Source organism: Oreochromis niloticus, linkage group LG2 (genome assembly GCF_001858045.2).
Source record: "Oreochromis niloticus isolate F11D_XX linkage group LG2, O_niloticus_UMD_NMBU, whole genome shotgun sequence".
In the NCBI taxonomy this organism is placed as follows: Eukaryota; Metazoa; Chordata; class Actinopteri; order Cichliformes; family Cichlidae; genus Oreochromis; species Oreochromis niloticus.
The window spans coordinates 8,580,737-8,602,635 of record NC_031966.2 but is presented as its reverse complement, the minus strand read 5'-3'; the positions used below and the strand labels follow the sequence as shown (position 1 = coordinate 8,602,635).

Sequence of the window (21,899 nt, the reverse complement as noted above, 5' to 3'; positions counted from 1 at the left end):
CTGCGGCGTGGTTTGTTGATATGTGTTTAAAGTTGTGAACGCGAAGTCATCGCCCGTGTCAGTGGAGCGACTGTGGAGGATGAAGGCTGAGGGCTGATCCTCAGAGGCTCATTAGGAGAAACTCGATGGCAAACAAACGTGTCGTTTTAACGGTCGTCCTAACCTCCGCTCCGTCACTCAGGTTACCGCATACTTCCGTTAACCTGTGCTCACCTTCGGCCTGCCTGCTGAAGACTCCCACCATCGCGCTAAAAGTCACAACTCAACCTGTAAACAAGGAGAGAAGAGGAAGCGACAGCTGCGAGGAGCGTCTGCTGGAGTATTGCTGTATTGTAGACGTGTAATCGTGGAGGAACAGGTGAGTTTTCACCTGGACATTCCTCTGGCTGCATTTCATTTCCAAAAAAGACATTTATTCCCTGAATCTAACCTTAAAGGTAAAAATCTTCGGGAATCTACCTTTTAGTTTAGAGCTCAGCTCCGCATATTTCAGGTCCTCAGCATTACTGGAGTTAACTTAACTTTGATCTTTAGAGGGAGAAGAAAGGAGAACACTTGCACAACACAAGCTGTAGAAGTGTTGCACAAACACAAAGACGATTGCAATTTTTTGTAGGATTTAACTCAGATGTCCACAGAGATTTACTTTGCATTGCACACACAGAGCTCTGCAACATCACTGATCACTTCCCTCGAGAATCCGATCCATCAGATAACAATATATTTAAACCATAATGTGGATTCAATCAAACCTGAGGTGTGCCAACACCTAATCTAGCACATTCAATGAAATTCTGGATTTTGCAGGAACTGTTTGTTAGCTGCAGGTCAGAAATCCCTTGTAGAACTTTCCACTCCAGCGGGTTGGCTCTTATTTTCAAATCAGAGAAGTGCAGCAAAAGCAGTTTTAAATCCAGTGAGCCAAACTGGAAATGATCAAAATTACAGAATAGTACTTAAGTAAAATTCCTTAATTTAACATTGCGGGCACACACCTCCGTGCTTGTACAGGATTTTTCCGGGAGCTTTGGTTTCTCACACCACCAAAAAGGCACCAAAGTTAATGAATCAATGTATCATTAGTTTATTTGTTTTTCAAAATAAAACAGTCAAAAAGAATAACACACACATCCCATTAAGATTTTTTGTTTTTTTCTCCCCATTGGACACAAGTGCCGTAACCCGGAAATGACTTTTACTGCTGAAAAAAAAAGAAAAACAACAAAAGTTTAAACTGTGAATATGACTGAGCGGTGGTTTAATACCAGCCAGAAGAGAAATAGATGGGTTGAAACAGAGTTTATTTCTGAAATGTAAAATCAGCGTACAGTGACCCTAACACTGCTACAAGCGTCCATTTTGACCAAAGTCTTCCCTAAAACGAAAACAAAAAAACAAAATACATGAAGGAATGACTCGATTTCAGCAGGACAATAAAAACACTTTCACTTCACTGACTGATGAGTTTTTATTCCATCTTTACCTCCATCGTGGGTAAAAAGCTAAAAATCAGTCCTGTGATGCTCACATGATGCAGGAGTAACGGACACTCGTGACGCCCGGAGAAGCGTGCGGCGCTCTCTGCTTTGTATTTGCACGGCCCCGAGCTGAGTCTAAAAGCTGAAAAACAGGCTGTGCCAGCAGGTACCAGGAAGAGCAGAAAAACACGAGTCCTGAACTGGATCCTTCTCCGTCCAGGCTGCTGAGGTCAGAGGTCAGACGCCGGCAAACCGTCTTCGCATTGTTCATTATTAATTATTGTTACTAAAACAGCAGTTTTCATTTGGAGATGTACCTCAAAGAGTAAATTAAAACATTTGTTTGGACGCTCCAGCTGCAGATTTATCCGTAAAAAAGTCAGAAACAGGAACCGCCGTCCTCAAATCGGCTGCCCGCTATCCCAGAAGACACCAGGGCGTCTGGTTCTGGTCGCATTCCAGTTTGGTGTTGATGACAGTGCAGGGGGCGCCGCTGATGGTCAGCTCCTGTCGGGACTCCACCTCATAACGGATGTTAGTCAGACCCCCCTCTGGATCCACCTTAAACTGCTCCTACAGGGAGGAGGAACAAGAGGAGGAGGTGGGTGGGGGGGGGAGATTGTTTTGAGTTTAAAAACTGCAAAAGCTCAGTTTTACAACAAAATCTAAAAAATTAACTTTGTCACAAATCACATAATCGCTCAGGGACACGAGACAGCAGTTGAGGGGCGCAGCAGTGACATGAAACAATCTGTGAACATGTCGGCGTTCGACAAGGGAGCACGAAGAGAACCGAGGAGGCGCCGGGATGTCAAAAGGAAGGCAAAAGGGGGCGTGAAGCAAGCAGCAGCCTCCTGCATCACCTTCAACCACCTCCAGCTGCTTTTTCTACACACACGGAAGCTTCTCCAGCACGTTCACTACGCTCCTAACGTCTGCTGGAGTCACCTAAATCCTTAACTAGCCAATCACCACGCATTAGTGTAATGCTAACGTTTTATGGTTTTAGATTAAAATTACACTGCTGAAACATTTTTCTGACAATGTTTTCTGTCACCCTTCTCTTTTTCAGCTCCCCAGTTTTAGTCTCAGACTCTTTTAAAGGAGCTTTGCATGATTCTCAGTTCAGAATAATCCTAATCCTTCTTTATCTGATATTTCTTTCAAGCTTCTGAGCAGCTTCTTCTTAAAGTCTGAAAAGTAGGTGGGAGGAGTTTAGGCTCCTGAGATGACCATATTACGGATAGCCCCTCTCTGTAACATCAGACAGACCCAACTGTTGAAAAAAAACGGAGTAAACTGAGTGTAAGGAGCATCTGCAGTCTGAGCTTTTGGCTCTCGGGGGTTACCGTTCACACACTGAGCTCATTATTACAGACTTCATGTTTATTATGAACCTCCACCACTGGAGCAGGCGATGTGTGACAGGTACTAAGAAAAAGTACAACAGGTCCAGTTAAGTTATTGACTAAAATAAAGACAGCAGAGTATTTTTGTTTTCTGGGATTCATCTCAGGGAATCAATGACCTGCGGCTGACAAGTCATGTAGACAAGTGAAGGTAAAGAGATGCGACTTTATCACTTTATAAGCTGACGTGTGAAATTATTTGATGAATTTTAGTTTCTGCTGCCTCGATGGAAACAAGCTGGATTTTTTTTTTAATCTCCCGGTCGTGCTTTTCTGCAGCAGGTGGATTCTCATACCTGCTTCTGAGCTGCGACTCGTTTCTGGTCCCTCTTCCTCCAGGCCGGGTCGTGGACGTGCAGGAAGGTTTTATATCCTGTGGTGATGCCGCTCGGTCTGAACAGCTGCAGAGAAAAAAAACAGCAGGAGTCCGTCAGAGAACAGCCTCAGGACTTTCAACACAAAGATTCACCGTAAAGACTTACTGGTCTGCTGATTCAATCAACATGTTACTGAAAAAGCCTTTGAGGTATTACAAGTTGTATTCCCGAGTTCACCCCAGCCATGCCCTTTAACAAGAACTCGCTTCCTCACACATCATCATCGTCAGACTAAAGTAAAACCCCTGGAAATGGCAAAATCACAACAAAAAGCACTTAAATTCAAATTGGTAGGACTTCCTGTTGGGTTTAGGAAGTGGCTCCAAGAGGGATTTTGGTACATCTTGGTATGTTACACAGTACCAAATTTCATACATGTACATACTCTGACTCTCACATGTGTAAGACCCATAAGAAATACTTCAAATTTTTTAAAAATGAATAAAACTCGTGATGCTAAACCCTGCACTGGCAAGAACAACACATATTCATGGACTAACAAATCCCTAAGGCCTTTACAGAGTTTTATGGGGGTATGGATCCAACAGGAAGTCTTTTTGCAACATCTGTGAACTTCTTTTTTTAAAAACAATGATGAACGCCGTGTGGCGGACATGAGGACATGGCTGTTTGTTGTCTTTTTGTTCCAGTTTTGTTACCTGTAACTCTGCTTTTCTCAACCGTCTGTAGAACTCGTCGTCCTCTCTGCCCCAACCCCAGAACCGGTTTGACATCCCGTTACACTGCAAGGACACGGGGGTAAAAGTTCATGTTCTGCATCAGAGCCGAAGAATTAGTTTCATTTAAAATTTGAAAGCTGCAGAGCAACAATAAAAACACCATCAATGATGTTATTTCAAACTATAGAACATGAATCTGCTGATATAACCATAGCCAAGATCACAGACAGTTAAATGGCTCCACCTGGTGGACAATTTGAGTAACTGCACCCCCACTCTGGTCTATATATGCCCGAATCTTTTAACCTCACAGGGACAAAATGTATTCCCTCCTCAGATTTCCCCCAATGCAAAGAGCAGTAAAGAGAGACGTTCAGCGGAGGTAAGAGCACGTGGAGGGGGGTGATCCTGATCTTGTTTCAAATGTAGTTTGATCTGTGCACAAGCGGTCGAGAAGATCGTCATAATTTGTAGGAGCCTCACAAAAACGAGACACACCTTTTACTGAGAAGCACGTATCGCTCTGTATTCCTTATTACTTGTGCGCGCTGCATATTGATCTTTTAATAAACTAAATTTTAAGTTAACTACTTTTTTAACTAAATACTCACTGTGAAACCCCCCCCAACAAAACGCTTTCTAGAATAGCCTGTAAATCGTTCAGGGACTGAAAGATAATAGGAAACGCCACAGTGCCCCAGAACACTAGCAGCCCATCTAATTTGATATAGCTCAATGCTGTGACACTTATATTGGCTTTATTGTCCCAAATGATACTAAAATGCAGGTGAGTGTCTCTCCAGACACTCTTCTTAATGCAGCCCTGGGAGATCCTTTGAAAATGTGTGAAAGCCGGCGTGGGGAGGCTCAGTACCATGTGGTAATGCTTCTTGGTGAGCAGCAGGATTCCTCCCACGTAGGTTTTGTAATGGTAGAGGGGGTGAAGCTCCGGCGAGGCCACGTGGAACGGCCCTTCCTCTGGGAAGCCGTAATCTAGAGCGTCGTTCAGGGGCAGCAGGTCCACATCGTGCATGGCCAGGTAGTCGGTGTCGTTACCGCTCTCCAGGTAGCCCACGTTGATCAGAGATGCCCGATTAAATCTGAAAGAACGGGTAAGAAATCCACATTATCCTCATTTCTGTGTTTGTTGCAATGACAAGTTTTAAATTATCCTTCTATTTAAAATCTCTGCCTGAGCAGGAAAATTCTCTTTGTTTTTTCTAAATGTGGCGTCCCTCATGGATCCATTTTAGGTCCTTTTATTTTCACCATCGTTAACCCTCGGCTCCAGGTCTTTCAGAAAAACAACTTTAATTATAACTTTTTATGCAGACGATACTCCATTTTATCTACCAGCTGCTAGACCTGCAAACCTCTGATATCGGTCAGATGAACTCTGACCCTTGATGATGAAACCTTTTTTTCAACAAAATGACAACAAAAGAGTTAATCAGTGTTTAAACCAGCACAGCTGTCGAGGTGGACAGAGTTTACTTCTTTCCATCCTCTAACCACAAACACCCACCTGGTGACACCACCTGATACATGAACATCCAGCTGCACTGCAGGCCACAGAGGTAACACAGAGCAACAGGGCACAGGTAAATCAGTAAAGGTAAACTAAAGGAAGGAGAGACAACCCACTCTTGTTTCAGGACACAGGTGTGAAAAAAATGTGTTCAGTGAAACGCTGACAATATTCGACCTGATCTTCAACAAGAAGGCGACCATTCACTTTAACAACATGCTGGATTGAAGCGGACGACCATGTGACCCACCAAGCTCTCGTCCTAAACATCTGCTACCTACTACTGAAGGTTGTCTTCAGGACGTGTGTAAATTATCAGTAAATGACAGCAGAGTATATACTGTGTACACACACACATATCCTATTAATTACTTGGCTGTTTGTTGCCATCATAGTTACTTCTGAACATTAAAGTTTGAATGTTTTACAAATTATTACAAATTTAAAACTAGTTTTAAGTATATGTCTCCTCACTTCTTATTATTTAATAATTCATCTGTAAATGATCAGCTTAAAGTGGGGTGTCAAACTGCTTTTAGCCACTGTGCCAAGTTAGCTGAGCCAATGACATCACTGCTCTGTAACATGTTGAGAACTAACATGTTAACAAAGCTGAAACCATCGTCTCCTCTGAGATTTCACTGATCACAGGAGGTGATATTAATTAAAAAGAGGATAAACAGTCATTTTGCCATGCAGTTTCCTGTCACTACATTACAAAGTACAGATTATAGTGGCACGGCTAAAACCTTCGGGTGTTGACTTTCTCTAACTGACCGTATGTTTCATCTTTCTGACTTAAACAATCACACAGATCCAGAAATATTTCTCATTTCCCACCTCTGTAAATGCAGCATTTTATTGAAAAGTGGCCATCAAAGTGAGCAACAGCAAACCGGTTCTGATCCCTGGGCCAACTGTTTGACATATTTTCTTCTGTGGTTGGAGAGGATGCCTCACCTGTAGTGATCCACCTGGTTGATGATGAGGATCTTGTGGCGGATCTTCTTCTTGTTGAGGAACGTGTGAATGAAGGGAACGAACACCAGCAGCTCCTCAAAGCGCTCTCTGAAGGGAACCACGATGGCCAGTTTGTGAGGCCCCCAAGACGGGTCGTCCACCACGGATGCCTGACCGCTGGCCGGGCAGGGCGGCGCCGGCTGTTGGGGCATGCATCGTTCTCCGTGCGTCGCAGACATGTCACCTGAACAGCTGAGCTGCAGCCAGAGCAGAGAGACGAGGACCAGCACCATGCACAGCCCGAACAGCTTGTAGACGGTGCATTTACCGGACAGGTACCTGATGCACAGAAGAAGAAGTGGAGCGGTCAGAGATTGGCTGGTTTCAGATTAAGGCTTATTAACAGGTGCAAAGAAATGATTTCACTTTATTTAACAACATAAACTTGCAACTCTGGAAACCACTGATTCAAGCCTCGACGTGAGCTGTTAAACACGTCTGAAAAGGTTTTTAAACCTGAGAATCCTACTGCCTGTGGTCAGTGAACACAACAAACCAGTACACTGATATTAGAGGGCAAACACAGTAAATGACTAGCAGCATCCCAGCAGGCGTGTGACTACCAGAGACTGTAGAAAGTGGACGATTTTAGATGATGAAAAGTAAAGTGACCACTGGTGACACAAAGTAGGAGGCAAAGTGACAACCAGGCAGAGCGAAGGACACCGCTGACTGAGATGACTGGGCAGTATCAGAGGGTTACCTAGGCAACTGTAGTCAGAAAAGTCCACTAACAACAAACCATCACCAGGTGATGTACATTGAGCTAATCTATTATCGTTTATTTTATCATACACTCTTCACATTTCCTCGCAGACAATTTCTAACGCCTCAGCGTTGGCGTTTTTCATTGCCACCATCTTGTTTTCTTGAAGTGACCATATTTGGAGGAGTGGGTGGAGTCATGAAGTAATGGTAGAATTCGGCCTCGTTCACTAATCTGTGTGTAGAAATGTTTTTTGACCCTGCAGCACACACTACGTTCCTGCGGGACTCATTTAAGTAAACCGGTTTACCTTCAGGGACCTCGAGGAGAAAGTGGTGAGAAGTTAAATCACTAAGGCAAAAAAACAAGAAGAAAAGAAAAAGAAGAAACTGACGTGAAAGTAAATTTAAAATGTTTTCTTTCGGTTTATTTGATCCTGTTCTGTCTTTGGCCCTGATGGTTTGAATCCTACCCTCTCCTATCACTTCCTGTCTGTGGTGATATCAGCATTTTCTTGCTGTTACATCACGTCTGTGTGCTCACATCGATATCAGCGCTCCAACGAAACACTTTATACTTCCTCTTTCATCTAAAGTTTATTCTGTTGGTGAAAACGTTCCTGTCTTTGTGCTTCTTTCTTAAATATAAAAATAAAGTTACTGTTACTACTACTGTCACCACTTTTCACAGCTCTCTGGGCTCAGTAAAGACTACCATGCCACACCCAAATAGCTCTTAACCTGTTAATCTGAAAGAAATTGGCTTTATTTAAGGTACTGAAAATGTGTTAACACTGCACAAAAGCACCTGATTTTCTATTGCAGACCTGAATGCCCACATGCTGCACTTTTTGTTTCGAAGAACATTTCTTTAAATCGCGATTAGTCGACAAGCTGCTGAACATAAAAGCTGTGACTCAAATATTCAAAGCATGCAGAGAAATCAGTAAAACGAAGAAACTTAACAACAAGGAGGCAACAGCACGAGTTCCCAAACTGTGTCTCAAACAGAAAACTCACCATGCTGGTGTGCATGTAGTAGAGGTGGGAATCACCATACATACCACGATATTATCACAATACTTAATGCACAATACGATATTATTGCAATTTTTTTAAATATTTTGCGATATTCAGATTCTGTACATAAAGGTAAACTTTATCAATATTCATTTTATCTAATAACAAAGTCTCACACTCAGTCTTTCTCTCATTTCAGTCACTTTTATTGTTGACAAACTGAACGGTTTGTATTACAGTCTAGTCCAACTTAACTGAACGTAACCATCTGGTACAATTATAGCTATTCTGAACTATGCAATTTGTGAAAACTATGCAGCCCCTTCAGCAACTGAAGAATTTGAAAGTAAATTAAAACAAAATATAATTTTACATTAAATAAAAAAGTTTTAAACTTAATTAAAATAAAACATGTCTTAAATTAAAATAAGTAAACTGTCATGTTTATTGCTGTCATAAAAAAAGTTATTAAACACATTTGGACAGTGAAGGAATGTCAGGATTCTTGCTCAGAAAAAGGAGCTGATCAACATGCTCTGAAGTCAGAGCATGTTCCAGTCCACAAAAACTTTTTTTGTAACAAAATATCGATTTTTGCTGTCCCTGTATCGATACATTATTAGCAAACAAAATATCACGATACTACACACTAGTGCTGGGCGATATGGAAAAAATATTTATCACAATATGAATTATTTTATATCACGATAACGATATATATCACGATATACCACCTGACCTGTGGTAATCTGGAAAGTATGCAGTCTGTAAACAGCGAGTGGAGAGGGTGCAGTCTTTGTTTTGAGTTACCGTAAAGCATGTCGCAAATCCGGGTGCACGTAAAGCAGCACCATGTCGCAAAACCACAAGACGGAGTTTCTTTGCGAAAAATATCATTTTTTTATACTTTATTTTCTCTTGCATAAAGTTAAAAGTATGTATAGTGAGAAGACAACACTAATATATTTGCCACAGGCTATTTAACCCTTTAAGACCTACCATAGAACCAAGTCCGCCAGAGCTTATCTTTACATTTTACATGCTGTAGTGCCATTTGTGGGAGCATTTCAAATTGCTATACATCAATACAACCGTTATAGCCCAAATTTTAATAATATGTATGCATTAAGTCCATAGTAACTACATAAATTGCAAAAAAGTGCAATAAACTACAAAAAAATTTAAAATTGTTTTTGTTTTGTTTTTTTACATGTATTTCTAGTTAGAGAAATTTAAGAGGCTTATCCCTCAAAACTGTAAATACAAAAAAGTTGCACAAAATAGTTTCCAACCACGAGAAATTTATTTTGAGTGTCTTCATAGTTTTATTTTTGAGATACACTAATTTTTATATACTACAGGAAAAATGAAAATAAATATTATAATGCAAATTTGCAAAAAAAACAGCATGTGCATCAAAATAAACTATTTCCAACAGTGTCATTTGACTTCTAAGCATCCCAGAAACGATACAGAAAAGCATAAAGTCAAACATGACTTTTAAAAACTACATTTTCCGCGAAAATGACGTCACTTCCGGTTTCGGACAGGTAATGGCGGACATGCGATAGTTGCAGTGACTTATATTCCAACGTAGGAAGTGTTATGAATAGCTGATCGGATCGGCAAAGCGTGTTTCTGGAATATTGTTTTTGTTGCTGCAAGTCTGGAATATTATGTTTTTGTTGCTGGAAGTGCTTTTTATGCAATTTTTGCAAAGCTATATGTGGAAGGAAACCGTGACTTAGGACAAGCTAATGGAATAAGATGTAAGTACAACTCCTACGGTTTCATATGCAAAAAAAAATTATTGCGCTACCTTACCTGGTTCCAGTTCTACAGGGATTTAAAAATAGTTAGGCAAAACGGAGTGTGCCTGCTCCGACCGGTTGTAAAGGGTTAATGATATATTTTATGTAATAATTTATAAAAGTAGGGTTAGAAATGATATAAACGATAGAAGACAAATGGCACGATAGACACTTTTCTATCGTCCACACGATATATATCGTCATATCACCCAGCACTACTACACAGTATCGATTTTTTCCCCCACCCCTAGCATGCAGACACTCTGGGGTAGCAACTTTGGACATTTTTACAGTGAATCGGACAAAAACCGTTAAAATGCTTCAACAATGCATGGGAAATTTCCTTAAAGATAACCTGGTGTGATGCAAAAGTCATTAATGGAGAAGAAAAGTGCAAAGACTTAAAGCTGCTGTGACAAATCTGTCGCCATAAAGGAGATGATGATGATGATTCGGGTCGAGTCCTGAGGGGCAGCCTCTTAAATGATTTTGTGAATAATAAAACGAACACAGAGGAAATCTCCTTATTCTTTAGTCTTAGTTTTAATTCTGACGAATCTCTGATGGATGTGTTTACCCTTTAAAAGACAAAGAGTCAAAAAGTCCACCACCTCTGTCCTACGCTCTCCATACAATAATAATGAAAACTAATCCGAAAATTTAAAAACTAGAGTAACTCTGGGCTACAAATTAAGTTTAAAATGTGAGGATGACAAACTGGGGAAAGATAAAGGAAGAAAGACTCCCTTACAGAATCACTTTAAGCACCTCTGGATGCCCCTGAACCACAGTTTGGGAACCGCTGGTGGAAACAACAGGGCTGAAGTTTTACTCACTTCTCCTGCTGCCTGGGAGCTTTAGATGGATCACTTCTTCAAAGCCAAGAAAGAATATTAATGAGGTTTCTGGTGATTTCCCAACACTTCTTTTACATTTAGTTTAAAGAAGAAGAAATTTAAAATCAATGAATTCACATGAGTTCCTCCCTCCAGTGTAACAGTAAGACGCAGAAATAAAACCCATAAAACAGGCTGTTAAACTGAAAGAGCCACGTATGTTTGTTTTGATAAAAAACAAAACCAACAACATATTCTTTTAAACAGCATGACTTTTGTTGAGGCATTTTCCCCTGCATATTTCCCCATTTTTACTGGAAAGTTGGCGGTCTTTTCTCTTGTCAATTTGCCAGTTATTCCTCGTAAATGTGCTGTATTTTCTGCTGTATATTTTTTTACAGGTAAATCTGGCATTTGTTGAAAAAATCATTTATCTTTTCTTGAATATATGCAATTTGTTTCCGTATGGGCAAGGTTTCCTTGTAAATTTGACAGTTTCTCTATTTTTCCCTCTGAAATCTGTTCTTCTGTATAGTTACTTTTTAATCGTAAATTTACGACTTTAATCTAGATTATTTCAGTGATTTTAACCTCTCCGTGATATATTTGAACCTTCAGTGAGTCTGACATTCGGCTGTAGCAAACTTACTGAAACTAAATCAAAGCATGAAAATAAGAAAGAGAAAGGAAAAACAAACTTAGTGCTCTCCTCTCACCTCCTGTCCTCTTTGAAGTAGAGCACGGGTTTCCTCCTGGATGAATACATCATGTTGCCGGACTCGCTGTAAAGTCGGACCAGCTTCTCTTCTCTCCTTCTTGTTGTTGTTATAGATTATAGCTTGGTTATTTCAGCCTTCTCTCCTCCATCTTTCCTCATTTGTAAGTGTTGACGGAGACCAGACTGTGCTCCATGCCGGCCCTCGGCTCTGTGCCCCGCTCTGCTGCCGCCTTACAGCTGCTCAACATCTGCTCAGATTTAAATCCTCCTCCGGTCCGTTAGCTTCCGCAGCTAACTGTACACGTAGCATCAGCGGTTCGCTCACATCGCCGCTCCGTGTCCAAACTCAGCGACTCCCGGCTATAACCTGGCCTTTACCGACGCTCACCGAGCCTGCGCGAGTGTCTGCTAAATTTTTATTTCTGTCAAAACAAAAAATTAACACGACAGGCTCCGATCGGGAGCATATTTCAGCGTTTTTACCCGCTGAAAGATCAGCAAGCTGACTGTACTGTGGTCCAACCTCTATACGAGTCCGATGGGGAACAGCGGCGAGTATAAGCAAAGGTTCTTATGGTTTTTGTCTCATTAAAGGAGCAGCACACCCGCAGGGAGACCTGCTGAGAGTTTAGAGACTGAACAAAAACATATCCCTGTTTTACTGCCACTTGTGCTACAGATTATTAATATTGCTGTTGTTAACACAGAATAGGACATGCTGCTTTGCTGTAAAGTGACAACAGATGTTCTTCAGATGTTTCAGTCCTGTTGGATAAACCTTCACAGATGTTAACCTGTTATTTTTATGAGAGCAGTTCTCATTCAGGACCAAACATTTCAGTTTAACCACACGTCTAAAACATAAATGAACCTTTACCCGACTTAGTGCTCTGTTAGTTTTAAAAACACCTGGATCCTGAAAAAGTAAGTGACAGGTCACCTGCAGTCCCACCGGGAGATGATCCGTGGATGAGGCTGACATCCGTTGCATATGCAAACATCTGGATACACCACCTTTTCGTGTGGGGCAATGTTGGAGGTGGACCAGCATGTCGATCTGACATTGATGACATCAGAGCAGCTCACCTGCTCCTTCCTCTTGGTGTCACTGTAGCAACTGGACACTGAGGACACGCCTCCACCTTCACCTCTGTTGACAAAACACCGCCCAACTTGTTTTTGTTCCTCTTGAGAATGAGATGCATCATCACTGGTGACTAAGTGCCACATACAATGAGGAACCGCTTTCTTCTCCATCTCCTCGGTGGACTTCAGAGGAGCCTTGTTTACCGCCTGTCTGTGTCCGTGTATCTGTAGCTCTTATATGTGCTGATGGGGGACATTGCACGTCTCCAGCTGAGTGTCACTCTGGTACAGCAGCAAGTCAAGAATTAAACCATTCTCAGAAACCCCCATTTGTCAGGTCTGTTCTGGATGTGCTGCCTCAGGCTGCCAGCTGTTTGCAGGCAACCAAAACCTCATCAGCCTGAACCTCTGATGAAGAGGCTCATCTTCAACTTCTTGATTTACTAAATCAATTTTAACAGTAATACAGCAAAGAATGCAAATAAATATAGATTAAAGTTCATAAAAATCACACATATTCTGTTTATAGCTTGAAAATGTCTTTAACAGTTTTCCCCTGCATAAGTCTAATCTCTGGACTGGACTGTATAACATCAGCAACACCCTGTGTACGGTTTAATTCTACTGTTGGGTTAGGTGTTTAAAAAAGAAGAAAAAGAAACTCCGTGTAAAGCTGAGTAAAGCATCAGATGTCTAAAAACAGACATTATTCATGTTGTTGTTTTCATTTCAACAACATTTTGAACAACTTTTTAGTCACATAATGAAGAAAGAAAAACTTCTAAAGACCTTCAGGAAGCCTTGAGATGTGCTGAAAAACAAAGCTTGGCTCTTTGGATGGAAAACAAAGAAATGTGGGGCAACTCAAAACTTATGCACAGTACTGAACCACATTGATCCTTTTTGTTTTCATTTAAGCTGTTTGAGCCATTTAATTGCTGCGTTTTATTAATAGGAGCACCTTTGATCTTATTTTATTTCCACCATCGTTTTTAATTCCAATCAGAATCTCAAATTTATTCTCAAGTACAAACACATCAAATCAGAATTTAAGCAGAAAATTTGCTTTTTTTTTATTTTCCAACAAGAAATCCCTGATCACCTTAATTAAAGCAGTATATTTTATATGAAATACTTGAAAATATTTGGATTAAACATCCCAAATATACAATAACACTTCGAGTTTTACACCTCAAACAGTGATTCTTGACGGTTTATAACAGCAGTTTAAATTTGACTTCATCAACCACACAAACACGTTGATTTCTTGTTTAAATTTTATTATATTTTGCAGTCACAATACTCAGGATTCTTTTAAAATATCTTTCCCCTTAAAAGAAAACAATTACTGTGTATAAAAACTCCTTTGTGACTTTATGAGCTGTGTTTTGGCGGGAATATTACAAGAATGTGATTTAACCACACCATCCTTCAAACCAACTGAACTTTATTCTGAGTGCAATCACAGAGTTTCACGTGGACGCTAAAAAAAATAATAACAAGCACCTCTCCCGACCCCAAAATATTTCACCATCCGATTTAAAGCCCGCCTACAGGAACATTTCTAAAAACTGAAAACACGATCACCCGTCCTTTATTGTTATAAAGAAACTAAATCTCATCTGAAAACAGAAAAGTTTTGAACTGAGATCAGTGACCATCACCCCGAACGGTCGACCAAAGATATCACATTTCCTTGAAAATCGCCCGAAGCCTCGAACGAGCCCCTGAACTGAAGCAGCTCGAGGAGTCTTTCAGTAAATCAGTTCTGGGACTGATTACAGTGAGCAAAGCCTGCTTCAGATGTTCTCAAAAGCAGCAGACTCGAAACACAGAGGACAGCTGCAGCGACGCCGACCGGCACAAAAAACGCGTACAAACATCCAGAACCTGAAAGTAATGTGATGAAGTGAAACATCGAAACAACTCTCGGTGTTTCAGTAAAATAAAATAAGACAGTTTCAGATCTTTAATCACGTGAGCGGCAGCGTTAAAATCACACCCCACTTTTAGTCAGCGTTGCAAAAAAAAAGAGAAAACTTTTCCCGTCCCTGGTAACGAGTACGCAAACACTGAGATCACACGTCGTCTCAGTAACCATCAGATCTGTGGATTAACGACTGAATCCAGAAGATCATTTCTGAGCTCAGATCACACATATACGTGACTATCGTGTCCCGCAGACGTGCATCTTTATGGGCCAGTAACACATGCTGCGAGCGAGGGGGAGAAAATCTAAAATCGCTCCGCCGCCGGGCGCTGTAATAAATATGGAGGAGAGGGTGGGTCACACATTCCCTGATTGGTCAGGTTAAACGCTCGTCACGATCACGGCCGGTGACGAAAACAGTAACAACAAAAATCTTAAACATGTTTTTCAAGCCAAATCCTGCAGCTGGGTCTTTTCTGCCGCCCGCCAGCAACGCCGCCGCCACTCAGTACTGCATCCATCAGTAGACACCACACACACACACACACACATACACACACACACCCTCTGACTCCAGATTACACCAGCTTCTTGGCCTCGAAGAAGCTCTTCAGGTGTCTCATCTGCCAGATACCGATGGCCACCAGGATCAGGGTCTGGACGATGGACCACCAGAGGACCCGCTGGTTGGTGCTCTCGCTGGTCTGACGGAAACGCTCCTCACGGTACTGAGGGAAAAACAGACGGCAGGGGGCGCCCATTAAACCTGAGCGCTGGCATTTTTGACAGCTATGACAATACACAGTGTCTGAACATTCTCAGAATTGAGTTTGTAGCAAAAATAATAAAAACTAAACGTTTTAAACATAAACCTCATATTTGAATTAAATAAATGTAGACTTCACTGACAGAAAAAGAACATGGGTTCCTGCTTTTCTACTTTGGTGACTTTTAGTCACAATAAAACTAAATAACCAGCTGAGGCAGGAATAGAAGAACATCAGGAGGTAAAACAGCTGTTTTCATGAATGGAGTCTGGTGGAGAGTACAGGCTTTCATGTTGTCAGGAAACTGGTGCTGACAGCAGGTAAAGTGGTGAAAATGTTCTGTTAAACTGATTGTTTTGGGCGTGTACATAATATCAAAGAGCCTGAGCGATGAGCGGCTCTGATTCACGTTCAGAGTCTTCATGTGCTTTTGACATACACAAAAAAAGTGCAGAAGTGAGTGTTTCTGACTGACCCGCTGGTAGTTCTGCTCCTTCTGGATCTGGTCCACCTGCTCCACCAGCTGTCGGACTCTCAGCTGCAGCTCCGTCAGTTTGTCCTTGGCAGCGATCTCAGCATAGTTGTTGGCGTGTTCACCCACCTGGATGTCCAGGTGAACGCGCTGCAACACATCACAAAAATCACAAACCGCGGTTATGAACGTCACGGATCAGAACAGAAAGGAATAAACTGCTGAAGCTCTCGTTTGTATGTCTGAGCGTCTCCTCACCAGCATGCCGCCGGCAAACAGCGAGAACTTGGAGGAGTTGGAGTGAAGGCAGATCTGATGTTCTCCAGGTGTGTGCGACGTGAAGGTGAAGCGTCCTTCTGAACCGTACTGTCGAGACAGAATCACCTGCAGGGAACAAACAAAACATCTTCCACATCAAGCAGAAGTCTCAGCATTTGTACTCTAACTCCTGAGAGCTTAAAGCTGCAGCCTGCTCTGAACACTCAGGTTATTACACTTTTTTTCTTCTGCATCGCTGTAATCTCACAAAGCAAGGAAGTCCCACCCACCTGTTGCTCAAAGCTTTGGCAGCCAATCAGAACAAGTTGGCTTAAAGGCGGAGGAGCTAATACATCTTGATTCAGAGTATAAGCTGAAGGAGGAACATTTTAAACTGAACTACTGTGAATCCTGCCAAGCTCCTCGAGCATAGTCCAGGCGTAAAAATACTGCATATGTCAAAATATATAAGCTACTCTGAGCTGAAACCCACAGCGGATGGATCCACACATTTGATTTATTTTGTTCCAGGTACCCTTCCTGACGCAATCCTCCCCATTTATCTGAGCTTGTGACTTCCTGAGTCTGGGTTTTTGTCTCTTCCTGGTCTTGATCTGAGGACCTTTCACATATGAGGCATATGTGGCTGTACAGTTGAGCGTTAACCACGACAGCATGACGCCACATAGACTCTTTAAGTATATGAACTTTATGCTCACCTTGTCATCAGGATCTTTGACTTCCACGAACATGCCGAGACCCTGAGTGGCCGGCAGGTACTCCGCCGTCTGCTTATCATACAGCTGAGTCCGATAGTTACCTGCACAGACACACACACACAGCTTGATTAGTGAGCAGTTTGAATGAATATGGGTTCGAACTGAAACCAACATCAGTTTATCAACTTCAGGTTGAATATGTCCACTTTTTTCTTTATGTTTTGAACTTTATGTTTCAGTTAACAAAAAACAAATACAGTAAATGCAACAGGAACAGAATTCGCTTTGTTTTCTTTAGAAAACACCTTCACCATCACAACCTGAAGTTAACCGCAGACTCTCAGTTCACTGCTTTACTCTGTCTGCAGATGCATTAGTGAGAGATGCACTTGAAATGATCCCGAATTAACCTTTAATCTGATGAAAATTGTGCAGATTAAGATGCTGAAAGAAAAGCTTCTTTGAACGGACAGATTTCTTGCCAGACTGATAGTATGTACCATGTGCTAGTTTCTCTCATTCAAACAGAGGAGGGCTGGTTAACTTTGAGATAAACTTACCTTTAATCTAACCTGGATTAAATTATAGAGGAGGATTCAACGGGCCAAAGGATCCACTTTAAACTTAGTGTTGATGGATTATTATTTCAACAGCTTTCTTTAATGGAAAAATACCTTTATGAAAACTTTAATCACACTTTAAAGTTTAGATTTTTGCGGGGATTTTCCTTACTATAAAATCAAATCATGCTATCGTGAACTTTTTTTTTAATAATATTTATTTTAATTAAGTTTAGATTTTTTTGAAAAAGTGCACACATATTTGAAGACACGACACACTAAACTTGAGCTGTTAGCTGCTCGGCTAACTAGCTGCTAGCATTATCCCACAGATCCCCCACCCCCCTCTCACCGATAATCATGGTCTCGTCCGGAATCTCCTCGATGAAGCATTTCTTCTCGGTCTCTCCGATGTGAAAGTACAGTGCGGAGACGAAGCTGCACAAAACGTTCAGGAGTAAAACTGAAAACAGACACGGCTGCATCCTGATCCGGAGCGACGCCATCTTCCTGCCGGGACACACGGAACTCACACTGAGCATGCGCCTGTCACAGCAGTGCCACGTAAACCCTTGCGGCACTCTGGCCAATCGGCTAACCGCAGGAGGATACTGGGTGTCGTAGTTCTAAACGCTCTGGGCTTCTAAAATGAATGATAAATAATTTTATCATGATTAATCATTTATTTTTAGTTTATGTACTTAAAAAAATACTCAAAATGTGCGTTTATGAGACATTGTTTAAAAAAAAACAAGAGGCTTCTGAACTCTTTGCCCCCTCTCTCTCACGGACAATAACCATATCCAACTTCTAAATATTACTTGTCATGTTGTATGTTGTTGCTGGGGACTGTTTTATTGCACTGGAGTTATATTTACACTTATTATTATTTTTATTCACGCAATTTCATTGTTTTCTGACAATGACAATAAATATTTGAATTGAATTGAATTTTATTTAGCAAAGGAAAACAAATATTTAATTTCATAAGTAAAACTGAGTTGTTATTAAAATGCTTTGATGTATGCCTGTTATTATTATTTTGTATTACTGTAAGACCACGAAAACAATCTCGTGGTCTTTTACTGTGAAAGACCAAAGCGGGAAAAAGCCTTTTTCACACATGCGTAGACCAAATCAAACGGTATCCACGGCAACAGGGCTGAAGCGGACATGGCGCCCGGTGAGTGTGAGGTTTTTGTTGTTGATAAATCGGTAAAGGTGCAGGGTTAAAGTTTTAAATATTTCATAGGTTAAAGTCAGTGGAGAGTTTACTGGTCGAATAAAACTGTATATGGTTATTTATTTTTGAGCAGGCTGAGCGTGGTCAGAGCAGCGAACACGTCAGGTTTCTGTCAGCTCATCAAACCACAGCAGTCAGAGAGACGCTAACATTACTGATAAAGAACCGCAGCACATGTTTTTACACAGAAACAGCAGCTGCGTTTCCTTATTTACTCTCTTCAGCTCAGTTAGTCACATTGAAAAGACTGAAAACAAAGATGCTAAAGCCTAAAAAACAACACATTAAACAGGAAGTTTAAAAATATCAGTTTTAGTCTGACTTTTAAGAGTCCACAGATCTCAGACACTCAGAGCCTGACAACATGACCACGGGAAGCTGCTGACAGCGTATGGATGTTAAAATTCACAGATGTACGTAGGTTCCTGTCCCTGGAAAGCTCTAAAGGTCAAAACCATACTCTTAAAGTGCACTCTGAAGCAGCTGAATCAGCAGTGACTCAGTCTGAACCCTCACAGCGGCACTCTGAATGACCTGCAGACGTTCTAGCGAAGCTTTGTTAAGACAAGAGAACAAAGAAATTTGAAAATTGCTATAATTCAAAAGTGATGACATAGATGCATGAACGACAATCCCCAGTTCAGACATCCTGGAGCGCAAAGCTGCTTTATAAAGAATAGAATAATAAAAGAATATAAATAAATTATTAAATGCAGTAAAAACAATCACAGACATTAGAAACGTCAAAGATATGCCAAAAGAGACAGAAGAAAGAAAGCACACCTGCAAATCTGTGTGTACAACGAAATCACTTAAATAAATATTTAAACATTTTATATCATTAATAATATTATCAAGATCACCAATACAATCAGCAGGTTAATCAGTAATCTGATCTGTCCTGTTTGTGGTCTGTAACTCACTCTTCTGCTTCCTGTTTCCACTTTTTTTCCTGCAGGGAGCCAACCAATCGTATCCTTCACCTGACTCTAACGCAGAGCTGCAGGTCATGTGACTTTGTGCCTGCCGTTGTTTCTCCTTGACCTCCTCTTCCTCAGCTCTCGTCCGCTCCTCTGCAGGTGCTGTTCTACCTGAACAGCTGGTACTTTGCTGCCTTCTACCTGGCCGAGGTCCTCATGTTCATCTATAAAGGTGTGTGAGAGCATCCTCCTCTACCTCCTCTTTCTCCTGCAGCGCAGAACTCAGAGACAGAGTTTGAGAAATGGTGCCGTTCACGCAGACGATTAAATGGGACAGAGAATTGGGCTTTTTGACCGAGCGCTGCGAGCTCGAGCTGAACTGGGACTGAGTTTGAGGGGCACTTGATTTACCGTCGAAGCTTCCAAGCTCAGAAAGTGCACAGTCATAGCCCGGCTACGACTGTGCCGGGCTACAGTCGGAGAGAAATCGGAGTCCTTCAGGAGGTCTGCTGATGTACGCCTAACCCACAAAAGTCTGAACTCAGTCCAATGTGCTTTTATTTTTTAAGATCGAGTCACATTTAACTTAACATTTTATTTTTACATTAAAAAAGCTTAATATTCCTGTTTTTGTTCAGCTGCAGCCTGAAACTCACTTTGTTAAGAAGTCATACGTGGGTCCATCGTTGCTGTAGAACTTTATTTAAGCAGGTTAAATCCAATTAACAGCCTCCACAGTTTAAACTGGAGGAGAGGATTATGATGGTGATGAAGATGATGGTGTTTGTTAAGATGGAGAGGCTGATGATGATGGGGTCATATTGATGTTGATGGTGATGATGATGGTGATGGCGTTCTGATGTCTGCTCTCTGCAGGAGTTTTGTTGCCGTACCCGTCAGATAACCTGGTTCTGGACGTCGTGCTGCTGCTGCTTTTCCTCGCTCTTGAGATTCTGCGGATCTTTTACGGTGAGCAAAGTCACGTCTCATTTTGAATAAATCTTTATTTATAACAGGAATGGTCTTTCATGTCCTTTAAGAAGTCAGATAAGATGATTTTATCTGTCTTGAGTTCATGCTCTGCTGCTCCTGCCACCTCCTATTTAATTCAATTCAATTTAATTCAATTTTATTTATATAGCACCAAATCACAACAACAGTCGCCTCAGACATTTATGTGTCTGACAACAAAGTGCTTCACAAAAACATGTCGTGTACACACACACACATACACACACACACACACACACACACACACACACACAACACGCACGTCACAAACTGAGTGTCAAACTGCGTCTCCATCCAGGCTGGAAGGGAAACCTGTGCGAGCGCTCTCTGGCTTCCTGCATGTCGCTCTTTGTCCTGCTCCCCTGCACCGCGCTCGCCGTGTACTACCTTCTGCTGCAGACTTTCGTCCTACGCCTCGAGTTCCTGCTCAACGCCGTGCTGCTCTGCTTCTACGGCCTCGAGTTCCTGCTCGGGCTCATCTCCATATCCGCCTTCTCCAGGTGATGGCGTCCTCATGTGGGCTTTTTGGGTCGGTACAAATCTTAGTCGTTTCCTTAAATACTAAAGTTCATACTTTACGTCTTCTTCCGCAGGGCCAAAGTGTACTGAGGAGCAAACGCCACAGGACGAGTCAGCAGAGGTTTCTGTACACACTGTAAATATCTGCCATGTTTGATCAAGTTTTTTACCTTCACGAAAATGTTTCTGTAAATAAACGTTCTGATTTCTACGTCACAATGAATTAATCTCCAGTGTTTCCTTTTAAAAGTTTTTCAATCAGAATGAAGTTTAAACTGAAGTATCTTTTATATACAGTCTATAAACTATTAGCCTTTACAACAAAGGTTTAGTTAGCCAGCTGGTATCTTCATCACGCTCCACCGACACACCGATCCTCTGGTCCTTGTGCTCCCTCTGGATCTCCCGCACCTCCTCCGTCAGCTGCAGCTCCGTCTCACCACCTCCGCAGCTCCCGGTGGCCACGTGGATGTCCGCGTGAACTGTCTGCAACAGGAAGTCGAAGCATTTCTCAGCTTCTTACTGAGATGCTCATGAATGTGTTAAGTAAAACACGCCATCTGGGCGACCTTTAAAGCTAATTTACCATTTTATACTCTTCAAGTCTTTTCGATTTATTTTACACAGTTAAAACAGAAGCTGACCAATAATGCCTTAAAGACGGGAACACTTCTTTCCAGTTTCAGAAGAGAAGAAAAGCTGACAGGTGTGTTTTGTTGTGTTAACTAATTATTGTGGAGGAACCACAGTGAATTTGTGGTCATTAAAATGATAAACACCAGAATGATACATGACACACATCACTCTCACCTACATAAGCTCCATTTACAGG

At 41.6% G+C, this 21,899-nt stretch overlaps 3 protein-coding genes across 3 annotated transcripts; 1 reads left to right on the top strand and 2 right to left on the bottom strand.

Moving 5' to 3' along the window:
- Positions 1–1,064: 1,064 nt before the first annotated feature.
- On the bottom strand, positions 1,065–12,136 carry b4galt7 (xylosylprotein beta 1,4-galactosyltransferase, polypeptide 7 (galactosyltransferase I)). The gene is made up of 6 exons (XM_003447617.5): positions 11,581–12,136; positions 6,433–6,771; positions 4,819–5,044; positions 3,924–4,007; positions 3,184–3,288; positions 1,065–2,051 (listed from the first exon to the last, which is right to left on the bottom strand). Exons 1-6 carry the CDS (start codon positions 11,631–11,633, stop codon positions 1,896–1,898), a joined length of 963 nt encoding a protein of 320 aa, XP_003447665.1. The 5' UTR covers positions 11,634–12,136; the 3' UTR covers positions 1,065–1,895.
- A 1,795-nt stretch (positions 12,137–13,931) lies between these two features.
- On the bottom strand, positions 13,932–17,922 carry tmed9 (transmembrane p24 trafficking protein 9). Its single transcript, XM_019363457.2, has 5 exons — positions 17,727–17,922; positions 16,815–16,915; positions 16,096–16,221; positions 15,841–15,987; positions 13,932–15,326 (listed from the first exon to the last, which is right to left on the bottom strand). Exons 1-5 carry the CDS (start codon positions 17,914–17,916, stop codon positions 15,177–15,179), a joined length of 714 nt encoding a protein of 237 aa, XP_019219002.1. The 5' UTR covers positions 17,917–17,922; the 3' UTR covers positions 13,932–15,176.
- Positions 17,923–18,470: 548 nt separating this feature from the next.
- On the top strand, positions 18,471–21,290 carry tmem216 (transmembrane protein 216). Its single transcript, XM_005453232.2, has 6 exons — positions 18,471–18,557; positions 19,576–19,589; positions 19,676–19,769; positions 20,414–20,506; positions 20,847–21,048; positions 21,142–21,290. The coding sequence occupies exons 1-6, from the start codon at positions 18,548–18,550 to the stop codon at positions 21,155–21,157; spliced, it is 429 nt and encodes a 142-aa protein (XP_005453289.1). The 5' UTR covers positions 18,471–18,547; the 3' UTR covers positions 21,158–21,290.
- The last annotated feature ends 609 nt before the right edge of the window (positions 21,291–21,899 follow it).

Excerpts from the sequence above, each read along its gene's own strand:
- b4galt7 (XM_003447617.5), bottom strand. The coding sequence starts at position 11,633 with ATGATGTATTCATCCAGGAGGAAACCCGTGCTCTACTTCAAAGAGGAC. Across the intron at positions 5,045-6,432 it reads AACCAGGTGGATCACTACAG|ATTTAATCGGGCATCTCTGA; the intron begins GTGAGGCATCCT and ends CCGTTCTTTCAG. Across the intron at positions 3,289-3,923 it reads TGAGAAAAGCAGAGTTACAG|CTGTTCAGACCGAGCGGCAT; the intron begins GTAACAAAACTG and ends TTTTCTCTGCAG.
- tmed9 (XM_019363457.2), bottom strand. The coding sequence starts at position 17,916 with ATGCTCAGTGTGAGTTCCGTGTGTCCCGGCAGGAAGATGGCGTCGCTC. Across the intron at positions 16,916-17,726 it reads GGACGAGACCATGATTATCG|GTAACTATCGGACTCAGCTG; the intron begins GTGAGAGGGGGG and ends GTGTCTGTGCAG. Across the intron at positions 15,988-16,095 it reads TGTTTGCCGGCGGCATGCTG|CGCGTTCACCTGGACATCCA; the intron begins GTGAGGAGACGC and ends GATGTGTTGCAG.
- tmem216 (XM_005453232.2), top strand. Across the intron at positions 19,770-20,413 it reads CCTCATGTTCATCTATAAAG|GAGTTTTGTTGCCGTACCCG; the intron begins GTGTGTGAGAGC and ends TGCTCTCTGCAG. Across the intron at positions 20,507-20,846 it reads GATTCTGCGGATCTTTTACG|GCTGGAAGGGAAACCTGTGC; the intron begins GTGAGCAAAGTC and ends GTCTCCATCCAG.